The 14,405-nt window shown below is 43.5% G+C and overlaps 1 protein-coding gene across 1 annotated transcript in view; it reads right to left on the minus strand.

Annotated features, from left to right (window-relative positions):
* The window catches only part of PCOLCE2 (procollagen C-endopeptidase enhancer 2), a 402,867-nt gene that overhangs the window by 199,051 nt on the left and 189,411 nt on the right, over window positions 1–14,405 (minus strand). The window contains exon 3 of the mRNA XM_086943719.1: window positions 3,946–4,201. Within this exon, the coding sequence (XP_086799845.1) occupies window positions 3,946–4,201 (256 nt within the window). The remainder of the gene's footprint in view (window positions 1–3,945; window positions 4,202–14,405) is intronic.

Consider the following 14,405-nt stretch of genomic DNA (forward strand, 5'->3'; position numbering starts at 1 on the left):
CAAACCTATAAAGATCCTTACTTTGCAGAAACACAGAGGATAAGGACCCTTCTGCCTGGGCATCTAGGGCACTAGCTAATTTTTGTTCGTGGTATACATTAGCCAGGGACCTTTTGGAGATGTTTAATGCGGCATTGGCAGGGTCAATCCATAGATCCGGGAGCCCTATTTCCATACAAGTGGATTGGATGTTTTTAACCCAGGGGATATGGAGCGCTTTTGGGTGGTTCAATAGTTCCACCAATTCCGCCCTATATGTTGCAAGATCATTACTGCTCCACAGCCTACGCCAAAAAGCTATGGGTCTCAAGCTTATTTCATCAGCTGTTGGTCGTAGACCCAGATCAAGCCTCAAGGGAAGGAGCGGGGTGCTGGGCGGAAGCGCGGCTATCTGTCTTATGAACTTGTTTTCCGTTAGTGACAGGCTCCGGCAGGGTGTGTGTCCCCACAATTCCGCCCCGTACATGGTCGCTCCCCTGGCCTGGGCCTTGTATATCTGGATGAGCGCCCCCAGCGGGCGGTATGAGGAGCCGGTCAGCATCCGAGCGATGCCCCCAGTGGTTTGTGTCAGTTTGAGGTTCGCCCTACTCTGATGGGATCCCCAAGACATGGTTTCGTTAAGAGTCACACCAAGGTATTCAAAGGTGGCGACTCTCTCGAGCCGTGCTGCTCCCAATTGCGGGTTCGGCCGCAATTTTTGGCTCGGATTCAAAACCATGAATTTGGTTTTGGCCGCATTAATTTCTAGCCCCCTGTCGGTGCAGAAGGCTACAAATGAATCGAGGATCCTCTGTATCCCCATAGGGGTTTTGGACAGCAGCAGGGTGTCATCCACAAACATAATTGCGGGCACCCTGCTGCCATTCAATTTAGGGGCGTCGGTGTAGTCAGTGGCATTCAGGTGGGCGATTACCCCGTTGACGAAGAGGCAAAACAGGGTCGGTGCCAACACACAACCCTGCCTTACCCCTCGGTCAACGGGGAATCTATCAGTAAGTTCCCCGGACCTCCCACACCTCACTCGGGCATAATTATTATGGTGCAGCCTCTGTAAGATTAATAGGATGTCCGGGGGAATGCCCATCTCTGCCAGGACGCTCCAGAGTTTCCCCCTAGGTACCAGGTCGAAGGCGGCCCGTAAGTCCACAAAGATTGTGTAGAGACTACCGCCCTCGAATATTGCTGCCCTCCAATACATGATGTTCAGTCTAAAAACCTGGTCCACTGTGGATACACCCTTCCTAAATCCCGCCTGATAGGCACTAAGGGCACCCACCTCTTCCATCCAATCCTGGAGCCGATTCAGCAAAACCCTGCCAAACAGTTTCTGTGCTACGTCAATTAAACTGATGGGTCTGTAGTTGGCTGGGAGGAGGGGCGAGCCCTTTTTGAAAATGGGCACCACCTCTGCCCTCAGCCAAGTACTAGGGATTTCCATGCCGCTAAGAACTCCATTGAAAAGAGCGGTAAGGTAGGGGGCCCAAACAACGGGCTCCTGTTTAAACAGGTCCCCAGGTAGGCCATCCAGTCCCGGCGCCTTTCCAGAGGCAAGACCTGCAATGGCAGCAGTGACCTCGTCCAGCGTTATTAGGTCACTTTTCATTGCCCCCTCCTTGCGACACCAATGATGCGTCTTATTTACAGTATGATGCATCATGTTGCAAGGAGTTACAGATAAGTCAGTATTTCTGACGTTTCTGTAGGTGCAAAAATGACGCATTGCTGGAGTGTGTCACAAAAGTGATGCAACTCCAGCAAAGGGTCATTACACATGGGCAAGTCCCATGTGAAATGTGCCTGCGTCATTTGCGTCCTAAAAGTGGCGCAGTGAAATCTTATAGTTTTCGCTACGTCACTTCTACGACCCTTTCTTGCATCGGAACGCCCCCTGCATATATAATGCCTGGTGCAGGTATAATGTGGTGCAGGGGTTTATAAAGTGATGCATCTATGTAAATGCTTCACTTTGTAAATATGGTGCAACAAGGTTCATTTTTTATGCCACTGGTGTGTCACAAATAGTGACGCACCAGCGGCGCAAAAGTGAAGCAAGAGCTCATAAATAAGCTCCTTTGTATTTTCCAGCCCTTAGCACTTTTGTGCCTGTAGCCTGTCTTGGGTCACATGGGTGGGTGTAGCTCAGAGACAGACTTTGAAAATTCCTCCCAGACAAACACACAAAAGAGAGATTAGGTTTGCCTGACTGGGCCATTTGCTGGCAGGATGGAGGGGCTTAGAGCTGAGCACAGCCACACTTACAACTGAATAGCCTTTGCTCTGCCTTCACACAAAGGGCCTAACAACCCCACATTGTCACTACTGAAAATCTGGGGCCAGGGCAGGGGAAGCAGGAAAGTCCAAGCAGGAAAGTCCATGCACTTCAAAGCTACTGTGTAGATGTTTCTTCCCCCTACAAGAACCAGGTCACCTCATTATAAAAAGGGGACCTCAGACACCAACCCTTCAGTACTTTTCAGTATCCTTCTGGACCTGTGGATACTCTGTCAGGAAGAAGGACTGCTGTTCTGCTGCAAGGACTGACACTCTGCTGGGCTGCTGCTCTAAAGGAACTGCTGGCCTGCCGTGTTGACCTGCTGCCTGCTGCCCTCTTGCCTGGGGAAGAGGAACTAGAACTGCAACTTCATCTTGAACCCAGGGCCCCTGAGTGAATCAAAGGGCTAGTCTGCTGGCCTCCTGATCTGAGCCTGTGGGACATAAAAGGCTCCCCAACCAGCACCTAGACCCAGATGAAGGGGGTCCCAGGTCCCCAAGCGATGCCTCCCAGGTCCTACACCCTTGGTATGGCTCATGGGTTCTTGAATTCAAGTTTTTGGGCTCTTAGCTACTGTGTTCACACTGGAACCCGCTGTTCAGCACAAGCCTCTGCCAGCCGGTCTCTTCGCACAGCAAACATCAACTGCTCGTGGATGACCACCACTGCGAACTTCAGCCTGACGGTCCACGATGTCCGGCCTGCTCTTCATGTCTCTCAGATTACCCCCGCAACACTCTCCTTGTGACCTTCTCTAATGAGAGCAGGACTCTTGGCACAGAACTTTAGAGTGGAAAACTTCAACTGGACTGATATAGGACTGTATCTGACCTGTGCTCCATCGCTGTCAGCCTGAGAGTCTGTCTTTGACCCAGTCCAGCGTGACCAGATAGCTGCACTTGGCAGTTTCTGCTTTTAGGTGGTATTTTACAGTTAATTCTATAAAGATTCATAACTCCGATTTTAATTATTGGATTTTTGTCACTTTGGTCTTGTTGTATTTAAGAAATTAAGCTATATTTTGCAGCCTAGTGTGGGATCTTTATTGTGTGGTGTTTTCAGTTTTACTGTTTGTAGTGTTGCACAAATACTTTACACATTGCCTCTAAGTTAAGCCTGACAGCTCTGTGCTAGGCTACCGGGGGTTGAACACCGGTTAATTTGGGATTTGCTCTTTCCTTAACCTGATTAGGACTGTGGATGCTGCTTGACCTGGTGTCACACCACAGTCAACCAGTAACCCAATTTCAAACCCTCAGGGATTCCAAGGAAGGCCTGTTATAGAAATCTATGCAAACTTTCCTTGCTCACCCTTATTCCTGATTCCTTGACTTGTTAGTTGTTTCTACATTACATTTGCAGACTTTGTAAACGCCAATGTGTCAACATAAAAAAAAGTTTGCTTTTGGAATTGTATTTTTTTGCAAGAAAAAACGTACGGGAGTGTGCATTGCTTCAAACCGACAATGCCACTAAAGCAAAACATTGGTAGTACAAAACAAGAATGTATACACATGTATACATATGTCACAGATAATAGGGAATAAACTATTATATGAAAATGTGCATTAAATTCAAAGAGAAATATATAATAATGCCAGCATGCTGCTTTCAGAAATACAGCCTACAGATTTTATTATTAGGTTTTAATATTCAAACGCTCAGCAAAATACCTCTCTCATTTGGCTCTGCTGCAGAAAACATAGCCACAAAGCCGCTCCCAGCTGTATTGGCATCTGAAATCATTTGAACCAACATCTTATTGCTGTTAGACACCAGGGCTCCAGGTCTGAAAGTGCCACAAAACCTGCCAATGCGCTGCCCGTTGGCATGTCCATTGTACACGTCGATGAAGTCATAGCGGCACAAATTGTCACTTTCCAGGTCTATAAACCGGAAAGAGAGAACCACCACTTTTCCTTCGGGGACCTATGAAGAGAAAGAAACATGTGAATGATGACTGTACTTCTAAGCAAGCATTAGCAAATTTAATAGGTCTGGTCTTAGCAGGCTGTCCAGTGGTTAATTAAGTTTTTTTATTGCAAGCATATGCCACACAAATAAATGAAACATATATTTGCCACCTAAACATGACTGCTAGGTGCCTGTATTTAATGTATAAAAATATTTACTGATTTGACCCTTTCATTGGTGATGTTTTAAAATAATAAGCCTTATAGTTGTGCAATGTATTTTATTATTTCTAGTTGTGCGGATCCATTTATCTATCTATCTATCTATCTATCTATCTATCTATCTATCTATCTATCTATCTATCTATCTATCTATCTATCTATCTATCTATCTATCTATCTATCTATCTATCTATCTATCTATCTATCTATCTACCTCCCTCTCTTTCTCTCTCTCTCTCTCTCTCTCTCTCTCTCTCTCTCTATATATATATATATATATATGTATATATATATATATATATACTACTATTATAAAGAGAGAACTGTGACCTTTGAGCCAGGTAAACTTGAAAACTACACCACCAATCCAAACCCCCAATACATGTTTGAAAACGTCAGGACAAGCAGAAGGACATAGGGTATATAAAAAAAATGTATAAAAAAATTTACGATTAAAAAAAAGTAGTCCTTTGGAAGTAGCGCTGGCCGGCCGCGACGTGCGTGCTGACATCAGCAGCGCAGGGAGGAGCGGCGTACAGGAGCCGAAGGAACAGCGGTGGACATGAGCACGGGGAGGTGCTGCGGAGCGGCGAGAAGCGGAGAAGCGGAGGAGCAGTGGAGCGGTAAAATCAGCAGCGCGGGGAGAAGCGGAGGAAGAGGTAAGAGAAGCATCCGCGGGTGCGCACCGAGGGACGGGCGGGGGCCATGAACACTGAGTGCTCAAAAAGCCTTTTCCTCAAAGTCGGGACGTAGGGGGAAACAAAGCGTGGGCAGAAGCGGCCAGGACCACGACGGGCGGGGGTCATAAACACTAAGTGCTCAAAAAGCATTTTCCTCAAAGTCGGGACGTAGGGGTAAACAAAGCGTGGGCAGAAGCGGCCAGGACCAACGACGGGTGGGGGCCATAAACACTGAGTGCTCAAAAAGCATTTTCTTCAAAGTCGGGACGGCGGGGAAAACAAAGTGTGGGCAGAAGCGGCCAGGACCAACAAAACGACCGCTCTGCTGTGCCACTCCTGCTGCGATGCTGCCCCCAGCCCCCTTCTGCCCCGTGCAATGCCTGGGCGGGCTGCTAGTATATATATATATATAATCACTGGAGTAGGTTATCATTGATGCTATTTGAGATGTCATGAGTGATGTCACTGACCATTTCATGAGTGATGTAATATGTGAGGTCATAAGCAGTGCATTGCGGGGACGCGAGTTATAGTTAGATCAGATAACTACAACAGCTGCATTTCACTGGTTTTGTATGAGTAAAACCGGAGCCTAACTATAACGTCCCTGTAACTTTTGTTTTTTCCAGTGATTTTCTAAGGTTTTTTAAATGCTAATTCCTAAACATAACATCCCTGTAACCTTTGTTTTTTTTTAGAGAATGTCTATGTTTTTTTAAGTAGTAATGGTGTTTGCAGACTGGTGGAGAAAGGGAATGGGGCCTCTGGCCAGCTCTCAGGAATCCTGCTGTGGAGGACTTACAGAAAGAACCAGGAGGGCTTCTTGGCTCTCAAGGTCCCTCAACATCCAAGAGGACTTCATTCCTTCCATTCATTGCCAGGAGACACATTGGCAGAGTAGTAAAAAAAGAGGTGGTGGCCTCCAAAGACCTCTTAGAAATCCTACTGTGTGGGACTTACTGGAGGTAACAGAATGGTTTGTTTGCCCCCATGGATCCTCAACGGCCAAGTGGACTTCATCCCCCAAGTATTAGTGTGCCAGGAGGCGTGTTTGCAGAGTGTTAGACAAAGGGTTCAGGGCCACAAAGACCTCTAAGCAATCCTGCAGTGTGAGATTTACTGAGGGGTAACAGGAGGGGTAGTTGTCCCACAAGGACGTCCTTTGGGGCCAATGACTGCCCCTATTACCTCTAGTATGTCCAACAAAGCTCAATTGCTTAGGGGTCTTCAGAAGCCACACCTCCTTTCTCCACCACTCTGCAATCGTGCCTTGGGCGGTAGCGGCCCCTGGTGCTGTGGGGGGGTCCACATGGTCCCTGCATTATTTAAATTTAGAGCCCCAAAGAGGTTGCAGCCCTTGAGCCTTCAGGGAAAGGTCTGCACGCCCTCCGCTTTCTTTCTCAAATAAAGCCTCAGGGAGGCAGTGGTCCCCGGGGCTGCAGGGGTCTGTGCAGTCTCCCCGCATCACTTTACAGTAAGTTTGCTCCTGGGAGTTGGAAGGTCCCCAGGGCACGGGTGAGCTGCATGGGCACCCCCGCATTATTATAAAAACTGCCCCAGGGATTTAGCCCACCCGTGGGCTTAATCCAAAAAACATGTTAGAGCATGCATGTCTTTTTTTAAAAATTAGCTGCAAGCCCACCCGAGAATTTGCACCAATATTCAATTAAACCCCCCCGCCACCATATATGGGGAAGTCAGGGTATTCCTACTCTGCCCCCGTTTCTTAAAAATAAAAAATTGTGGGACTCAGCTTCAACCCAAGTCCCAAGATAGCTGCCAATACTTCCTGGTATCACTTCTGTATGTTATATTTGGTGTCTCAGTTATGGTGTCACCTATAACACAGTCCGTTTTCAAGATATCCCAGTGTCTGGCAACAATGCGTTTAATTTTCTAGGAGACAGGGTTGTATGTGAGAATCATATGTGTGTTTTCACTCTCTCCTTCCTCATATGTCTCCAGCTTGTCTGACAAGGTAAGTGTTGTGTCCACCCCTTCTGCTCTGACTTTTGCTTTGTTTAAAACCCAGTTGGAATAACCTCTGGTTTTGAACCTGCTGATGATAGTCTTACTCTCCTCAGTGTAGGCTTCAGCCTTGTTACAATTCCTTTTGGCCCTCAGCAGCTCTCCATAGGGTATACTCCATTTGAGTGCCTCAGGGTGACTGCTGAGGGCATGTAGGACACTGTTCCCTGCCCTGGGCTTCCGAAAGAGAGAAGTACATATCATCCTCTGTTTGATCTTTAGGCAGACATCCAGATATTCAGCTTTGTTAGCATCAATGCTACCAGTGAGGAGGATATTATATTTGGTGTTAAGTTTCTCAATGAATTCCGCTGCCTCACCCTTTGAGCCCCTCCAGATGATGAATAAATCATCGATGTAACGAAGCCACATGATGACTTTCTGGAGGTCCTCTTTTAGGGTAGCACTGGCAAAGATGTCTTCCTCCCAGTAACCCATAAAAAGACTGGCAAAACTGGGAGCAAAGCAAGATCCCATAGCTGTGCCTGTAACCTGCCTGTAGAGGGCACTGTTGAATGAAAAAATATTATTCTTGAGGCAAAAGTCTGTCATCTCAATGATCATGCAACTATGTTCGTGATACCTCAATGGCCTGTGTTTGAGAAAATAGTCACACGCTTCCAGACCCTGCTGGTGGTCAATTATAGTGTATAACGAGTGTACATCCAGGACAATGATGTGATAATCAGGATTCCATACCAGGTTTTCCATTTTACACAGAAAATCCATTGTGTCCCTTATATAGCTAGGCAATTATATGACAAAATCTCTCAAAAAGTGATCAACATATTTCGAGAAATTGTCAGTGACGCTCCCTATGGATGATACTATGAGGCTTCCTGGTGGCCTAGTGCTATCCTTGTGGAGTTTGGGCAAAAGGTACAGTATAGGGAGTTTTGGATGATCTTTCTTTAGGTAACAGAACTCCTCCCATTCCAGGAGACGCATGTCCCTCCAGGTTATCAGTTTGTCCCATATGTCAGGGATACTGTGGTTGTATATTTCATAAGTAACATGCATGTAGAATCTGTTATCATCAAGTTGGGGTAAGGCCTCATTGATATAATTATCTCTGTTGAGGATAACTACATTCCCACCCTTGTCCGCTGGACGGATGACAATATTGGTGTCCTCTGTTAATGCCTTGAGTGCCTGTCTCTGTGCAGGAGAGAGATTAGTGTTGGGGCCTCTTTGTTGTTTACTAGTCTTGAGTCTCAGGTCCATGAGCGCCTTAATGGTACAATCATGGAAGGTATCGATATTGTCATGAGGGAGTAAGGGTAAAAATGTTGACTTAACTTTAACGTCTGTGCGTGCAGCTGCATCATGTTCTACCTCCATACTATCAAGGGCTTGTGTGGCTCTGATCTGTTCACTTTTTTCCTCACTATTCTGTCTGTCACATTGTTGCTGTTTCTCCTACTCTGGTTGTGCCCCAAGCTCTTCAACTTATGATTTATTTTTAGTTTTAGTTTCCTAACATATTTGAAGAGGTTAATTCTAGTCCCAGTGTAATTAAAAGGGGATGAGGGACAAAAGGAGAGACCTAAACACAAAGTCTGTTTTTCCACATCACTCATAGATCTTTTGGAAAGGTTAACTGCAGCTATGTTTACCATTTCCATATCCATTAGTAGTTCTTTTTGGAGCGTGTCTTGCGATTTCCCATTGCGCCCCTTCCTCTGCCTGTATTGCCAACATTGTTGGAGTCTCTTTTTTCTATTTTGGCGTTTCCCTGTCCTCTGCCTTGTCTGTGTCCTTGTCCCCGTGGTCTCGATGGTGGGATGTCTCTCAATATTTGTCGGCCCTTCCGTAGGAACCAAAACTCGTGTAAAAAATTGACTTGTCTTAGGTTGCGATCTTCTCCTGATGTATTCCCTCCAGAGATATCAGATTCCGTGTCACTGATGGTTGAGTTCTCTGTGATTATATTAGTCATAATGTCTGGAGTTACCCCAACGTTGGAATTTTGGGTTGTGTACAGATGATCATATTTCTTACTGAAGGTAAGTATCTTGCCACTCTCATAATCTCTGCAATCTCAATTCAATTTTTGGTGCTTCCTCGCTTTGATTTCATCTTCATATCTTTTAAAGTGCTCTTTCATAGAGTCGAGAGGTTTGTTGATTGTCTCAATGTCCATAATTTGTTGCAGTTCAGTCATGATTTCCTTAATCTGTTTGAGTATCTCCTCCCTGTCCATCCAGGCATATTTAATAAGCATGTATTCTTCCTGGAGCACGACGCCGAATATTTAGACCATTCCTCGAGCATTTTTTTAGGGTTCGGGGCCTCATAAGTTGGGGAGATGAATATCCTTAATCCACTTGATGCCATTGCCTGATCAACGTAGTTCTGCAGGGAGATTGCCTCCGACCATTACGACGTTTCACTACGTTTCACTACGTTTCAATTTCTCGAATTTTTTTCTTTTTTTCTTCCAGAGGCTGTGTTGATGGGTTAGATTTGTCCGACATGTCTTGTCTGCTCGTAGCCTGCTCCCTGTGGCCATTGCACGGCTTGTAGACACAGTAAGTTTAGGGGAGTTCTTGAGTACAGGGGAGTTACCAAAAAAAATCACACAATTCCTCACTTGCAGTACTAGCTTTACCATTTATGCTATCGCATGAACCTGCAAGTTATGGTACATTGGGAGCACAACTTGTACAGCCAAAAAAAGGGTCCTAGAACATCTAAGAGCCATTACGAACAATGATCCTAAATATCCTGTTGTACGTCATTTCCATGACAAACATTTCTCTAATGTAGCAGATTTAAGCTATCTGAATCTCGAACAAATCCCCCAAAATCCGAGAGGAGGAAATAGATTGCTCACATTCAGGCAACGGGAATCCAGATATATTATCGATTTTCAAATCAAGAGCCCAGGAGGTTTGAACATAGATGAGGAATTGTCTATACATTTAAAGGACGGGTCCTAACACCTCCTTGTAGATTTGTCTGTTCACATTCAATAGATGCGGCTGTGTCTTTATTAACTTGTCCCTATAGCAGTCAGGTGGCTTTTCTCCTCATTTCCTATTTCCTCCATGGCCAAGGTGTGCATCAGGAATAGTTTTTAAATGTTTCACAATGGAATGTGATAATTGTTTTTGCAATCAGACTCTGTTACATGATTTTAACCCATTTCTTTCTTTTGTTTCCTTTGCAAGAGAAAAGGAAGGGGCCCACTCACTTGTACTCACCTGCACGGGCAACCTTTTCCCCCTTCACACCTTTCACATCGTTAGAGTAGATTCTTCACTAGCAGGTAACTGGTAGGTGCATGAGTCACTTTCTTATTCCTTTGAGCAGTGTATTTTTTCATCATTTTTTCACCATTTTCTGTTATTTATGAGCCTAGACTCATGGTCTCCATTTTAAACAGTATGATCGTTATGGTTTGACTCGGTGACGGCTGCCACTAGTTTTGGAACTGTTTCTTTACCTATTTGGGGGGGGGGGGGGAGCACTGGCCAACCATTAGAATGTTTCTTGTGACAACATGGGAAGTGTCTCCTTACTGGGGGTAACTGACTAGGTGATGATACTCACTGTTTACAGATTGGGGTAATTTACCATCTTCTGTTCATTGTTGCACTGGCCACCTTTGGCAGGTTACGACAGTATTTCCCTCACAGTACTAAGTTGCTGGGATACAGATCTACCTATTATGCACTTGAGGGCTTTCTATATACAGTACTAGCCTCTCAATGTATTTTTGACAGTATAAATACTGCAATTCTGTACAATTATGTATATAGGTATTGAGCATTACTGCATACGCAATGTGCATCTTATTTTCTGAATGACTTTAATTCTGTTCAATACATGCAATGCAATATGTATTTTACCATTACATCATGGCCGCCAAGGTTCTGGCAATAGGCACAGTCCTTCCTTTATTTTGTTTACTCGTTTGAAACTTAATCAGTTACTGCTGTTGATGTGCACTTTACACGTGATCAAGGCTCTTTACAGTCGAAACGCATTGTGTAATAAACTTGGACTACAGACTGGAGTCCTGCCTTTTGTCCTGAGAGCGTATGTTATTGGACTGTGTTTTGGGATATATATATACATTCTTACTATTAGTTATTTAAGAAAACTTGAGTTTGGCAGGTCTTTACAAGATGTTTCTTTTGAGTAAAGTGTAAAAGTCTGAAGTTTTCAAAAAGCTTTAATACTGCAAGCCGTTACTAGGTGCTCCTCTAGGGCCTGATAAAATGTGCATATACTTGATTGTTGACTTGAGCTTGTTTTCCATAGAATAAATAACAATGCCAAAGATCGCTTGCGATAATTAGTCAACATCTCAACTTTCAATAAAGGTCTTCAATTCTATGCAGAATCTAAGTTGTCAACCTATCATATATAGTTACTAGCAGTCATTTATGCTTATGTGCCTTCAGTCTTGACCGTAACAAGTTTTCAAAAAAATATTTATGGCTATATATATATGTGTTCCAGTAAATTGCTTTTAGTACAGCTTGGCTGTTCCGTCATCAATGTTAGTTTTTGTTACGATTTATCACTTTCAATGCAGGTATGATATCTTGAAGTTTTTTAAAATGCTTCAGTACTTTAAAGTTGTTTTCTAGTTGTTCCTGGCGAATCAGATCTAACTGCTTCAAGGCCTCACAAAGCTGTAGTACTTCAAGTTGTTGCAAGGTATTCCTTGAGTCAGCACCATTCTCTTCAGGGGTCACAAAGCTGTAGTACAAGTAGTAAAGTTATTACTAAGTGCCCCTCTTCTGCTAGATGTAATTCCTTGAAATGTCCTTCCTAAAGCTCTAGAGATGGGCATATACAAGTTGGTTTATGATGAAAAGTAAACACCGCAACTTTCAATACATGTCTTCATTGTTATGGAAATAGTTGATGACATTCTACTATACATAGGCACAAGCAGTCACTGGAACAAACAAGTGTCTTAACATTGTTCTTCTTGGGGAGCTATTTTTTTAGGTGAATGTTTATATGTGCAACAGAAAAATGCAGTTACTCAAAGTGAAAGTATCTACTAAGAAAATTGTGGTGACACATTGTCCTATACATTGTGATGTGTGCAGGAGGGAATGACACATGACAAAAGAGAGTTGATTGACAACACCTTTATATGATTTTTAAAAAGTGTTCGAGAGAAAATGAAGCTGGCAAGACAGTTACAGTTATCATTAGACCAGATCTAAAAAGGAATAATTGGTAAATCAGTGACTTGATTTTACAACCAAATCCAAGGCTGAATGGCATTGACTATTGACTGTGAGTGGATTTGAATTTGTTCCATCATTTACAGGTTACATAGATGGCACTACTGCTCCTGTAAATTTGCACCATAATTTCCAGATTCCATGGACTGTAATGGTACCATTGCCATTTTGAACTCTCACTTATATTGCCTGACCAGTACAAAATAACATGCGGAATGACTGCAAATTGCAACAGCAACAATTTGCACAAGTCAATCAGGTAAATAGTGATACATTGGCTGTGCAAAAAATGAAAGCAATAATTCAGAACTATGCAAGTGAAATGTTTCTAATTAATGCAGAGATTTACAATCTGTATTGATCGACCGGATATATGTGATTCTTTTATGTTAGAGAGGTAAATCTATTTTGTTATTGGCTTATTTCATTGTTAAACTCATTGTGAAAGAAAATGGCATACTTGATTAATAATTCTGGTTGACAATGATTTTTACATTAACACAAAATATGGGTTAGTTATGCAAAAAGTTGTTCTTTATGTTATCTTTCCAGTTGTTACCTTTAGAGGCAACTCAGAGCACTGTTAACAAATCATTGAAAGAAAAATATAAATTACTGTTATATTCCTTACAATAATGAATGATTAAGGTGTTCACAATATATCCAAACAATAATGTGCACATATTCTTAAAAGATGGTTACATGTTTGTACTTTGTCCATCATTACCAGTGGTCCAGGGAATAAGCTGGCCTTTCCCCAACCCCTGGTGTTAGTTGCCATTACAGAGGGTAACTGCAGTTACTGGTCTCATCAGAATTAAGTGGCACTCCTAACAAGGGTCTGTACATTTTCATAAGAGTTAAAGTGACACTAGGATCCTAAGGCACTGAGCATCATCTCCTAAGTCTGAGGAGCACAGGAAATGGATAAGGAAGAAAGGATAGTCTTGGTTTGATATAATAATAACAACATAACTGCATATATTACTACAACTAAAAACTTCAGATAAATATACCAGGCTGGGTGAAACATGTGTTGGCTGTTACTTCATCATAACATTTTTTGTACCAACATATGCAAAATGTGAGCCCGATAATGTGACTGCATGGAAATAAAATGACTTGTGTAGCAACAATGTGAGAAATTGGGTTGTTGGTTGACTGGGGTGGGAGCCCTAGTCAAGTAAGAGTATCAATCCCTTGCAGGGGGAATCACAAAAAGCCATTAACTTAACTTGTGGTTAACCTTGTGAAGCTTGGCACCATAAACAGTCATAGAAGCAATGTGCAAAGTATTTATGCAGCACACATACCACAATAAAGTGAAAACACATCACAAGTAGAATCTCAAACCAATTTAGAAAATAGAGTAAAAGGTAATAAATGATTTGATATCAAAAAGATAAAAATCCAATCAGTAGAACCGGAAATATGGATTTGTAGAATTTTTCATAAAAAAAGATTAAAAAAAAGATCAAAGACCCAACCGCAGACATTTGGTAGTGCAAAATATATGGACACCACAATGGAGCACAGTTTGGGTGCAGGAAGTGGATAGGGCCCATTCAGTGCTCACTTTCGGACTTAGAAACATTTCTGAGGAAAATATTCTGAGAAGGTAAAGTTCAGCAGGGCAAGGCTGCAGCAGGTGTCCGAGGAGAGAGCACTGCTGTCGGATTGCAGTGGGTTGAAGCCATGGTGAAGATTTCTGTATTTGGACTTAGTTGCTGAAATGGAAGTTGAAAATCTCCAGGGGAACCAGGCAGAGGCCTGTAGCTAAAGATAGTACCACAAGGCCGGATACCCCTTTTGTGAAGGACCGTTGAAAAGGATTTGCTGGTGAGGGTAAGAATGTAGAGGAAGAAGCAGCAAAATCAGTCCGACTGGCGATGCACCATGGCCCGATAGGTGAGCAGGTAGGTCCCAGCCTCCTCCTGGTTCTCAGAGGAGTTTTTAGCTAAAAGTCCCCACTTTTTGATTTTGACTTTTTAGATACCTTTAGCACCATATCCAAGGGTCCAGGACTAGAGGGACACCACTTAGAGGGTCAGGACTCACTCATGCTGGGTCCAGGTGC

Source organism: Lissotriton vulgaris, chromosome 11 (assembly GCF_964263255.1).
Source record: "Lissotriton vulgaris chromosome 11, aLisVul1.2, whole genome shotgun sequence".
Lineage (NCBI taxonomy): Eukaryota > Metazoa > Chordata > Amphibia > Caudata > Salamandridae > Lissotriton > Lissotriton vulgaris.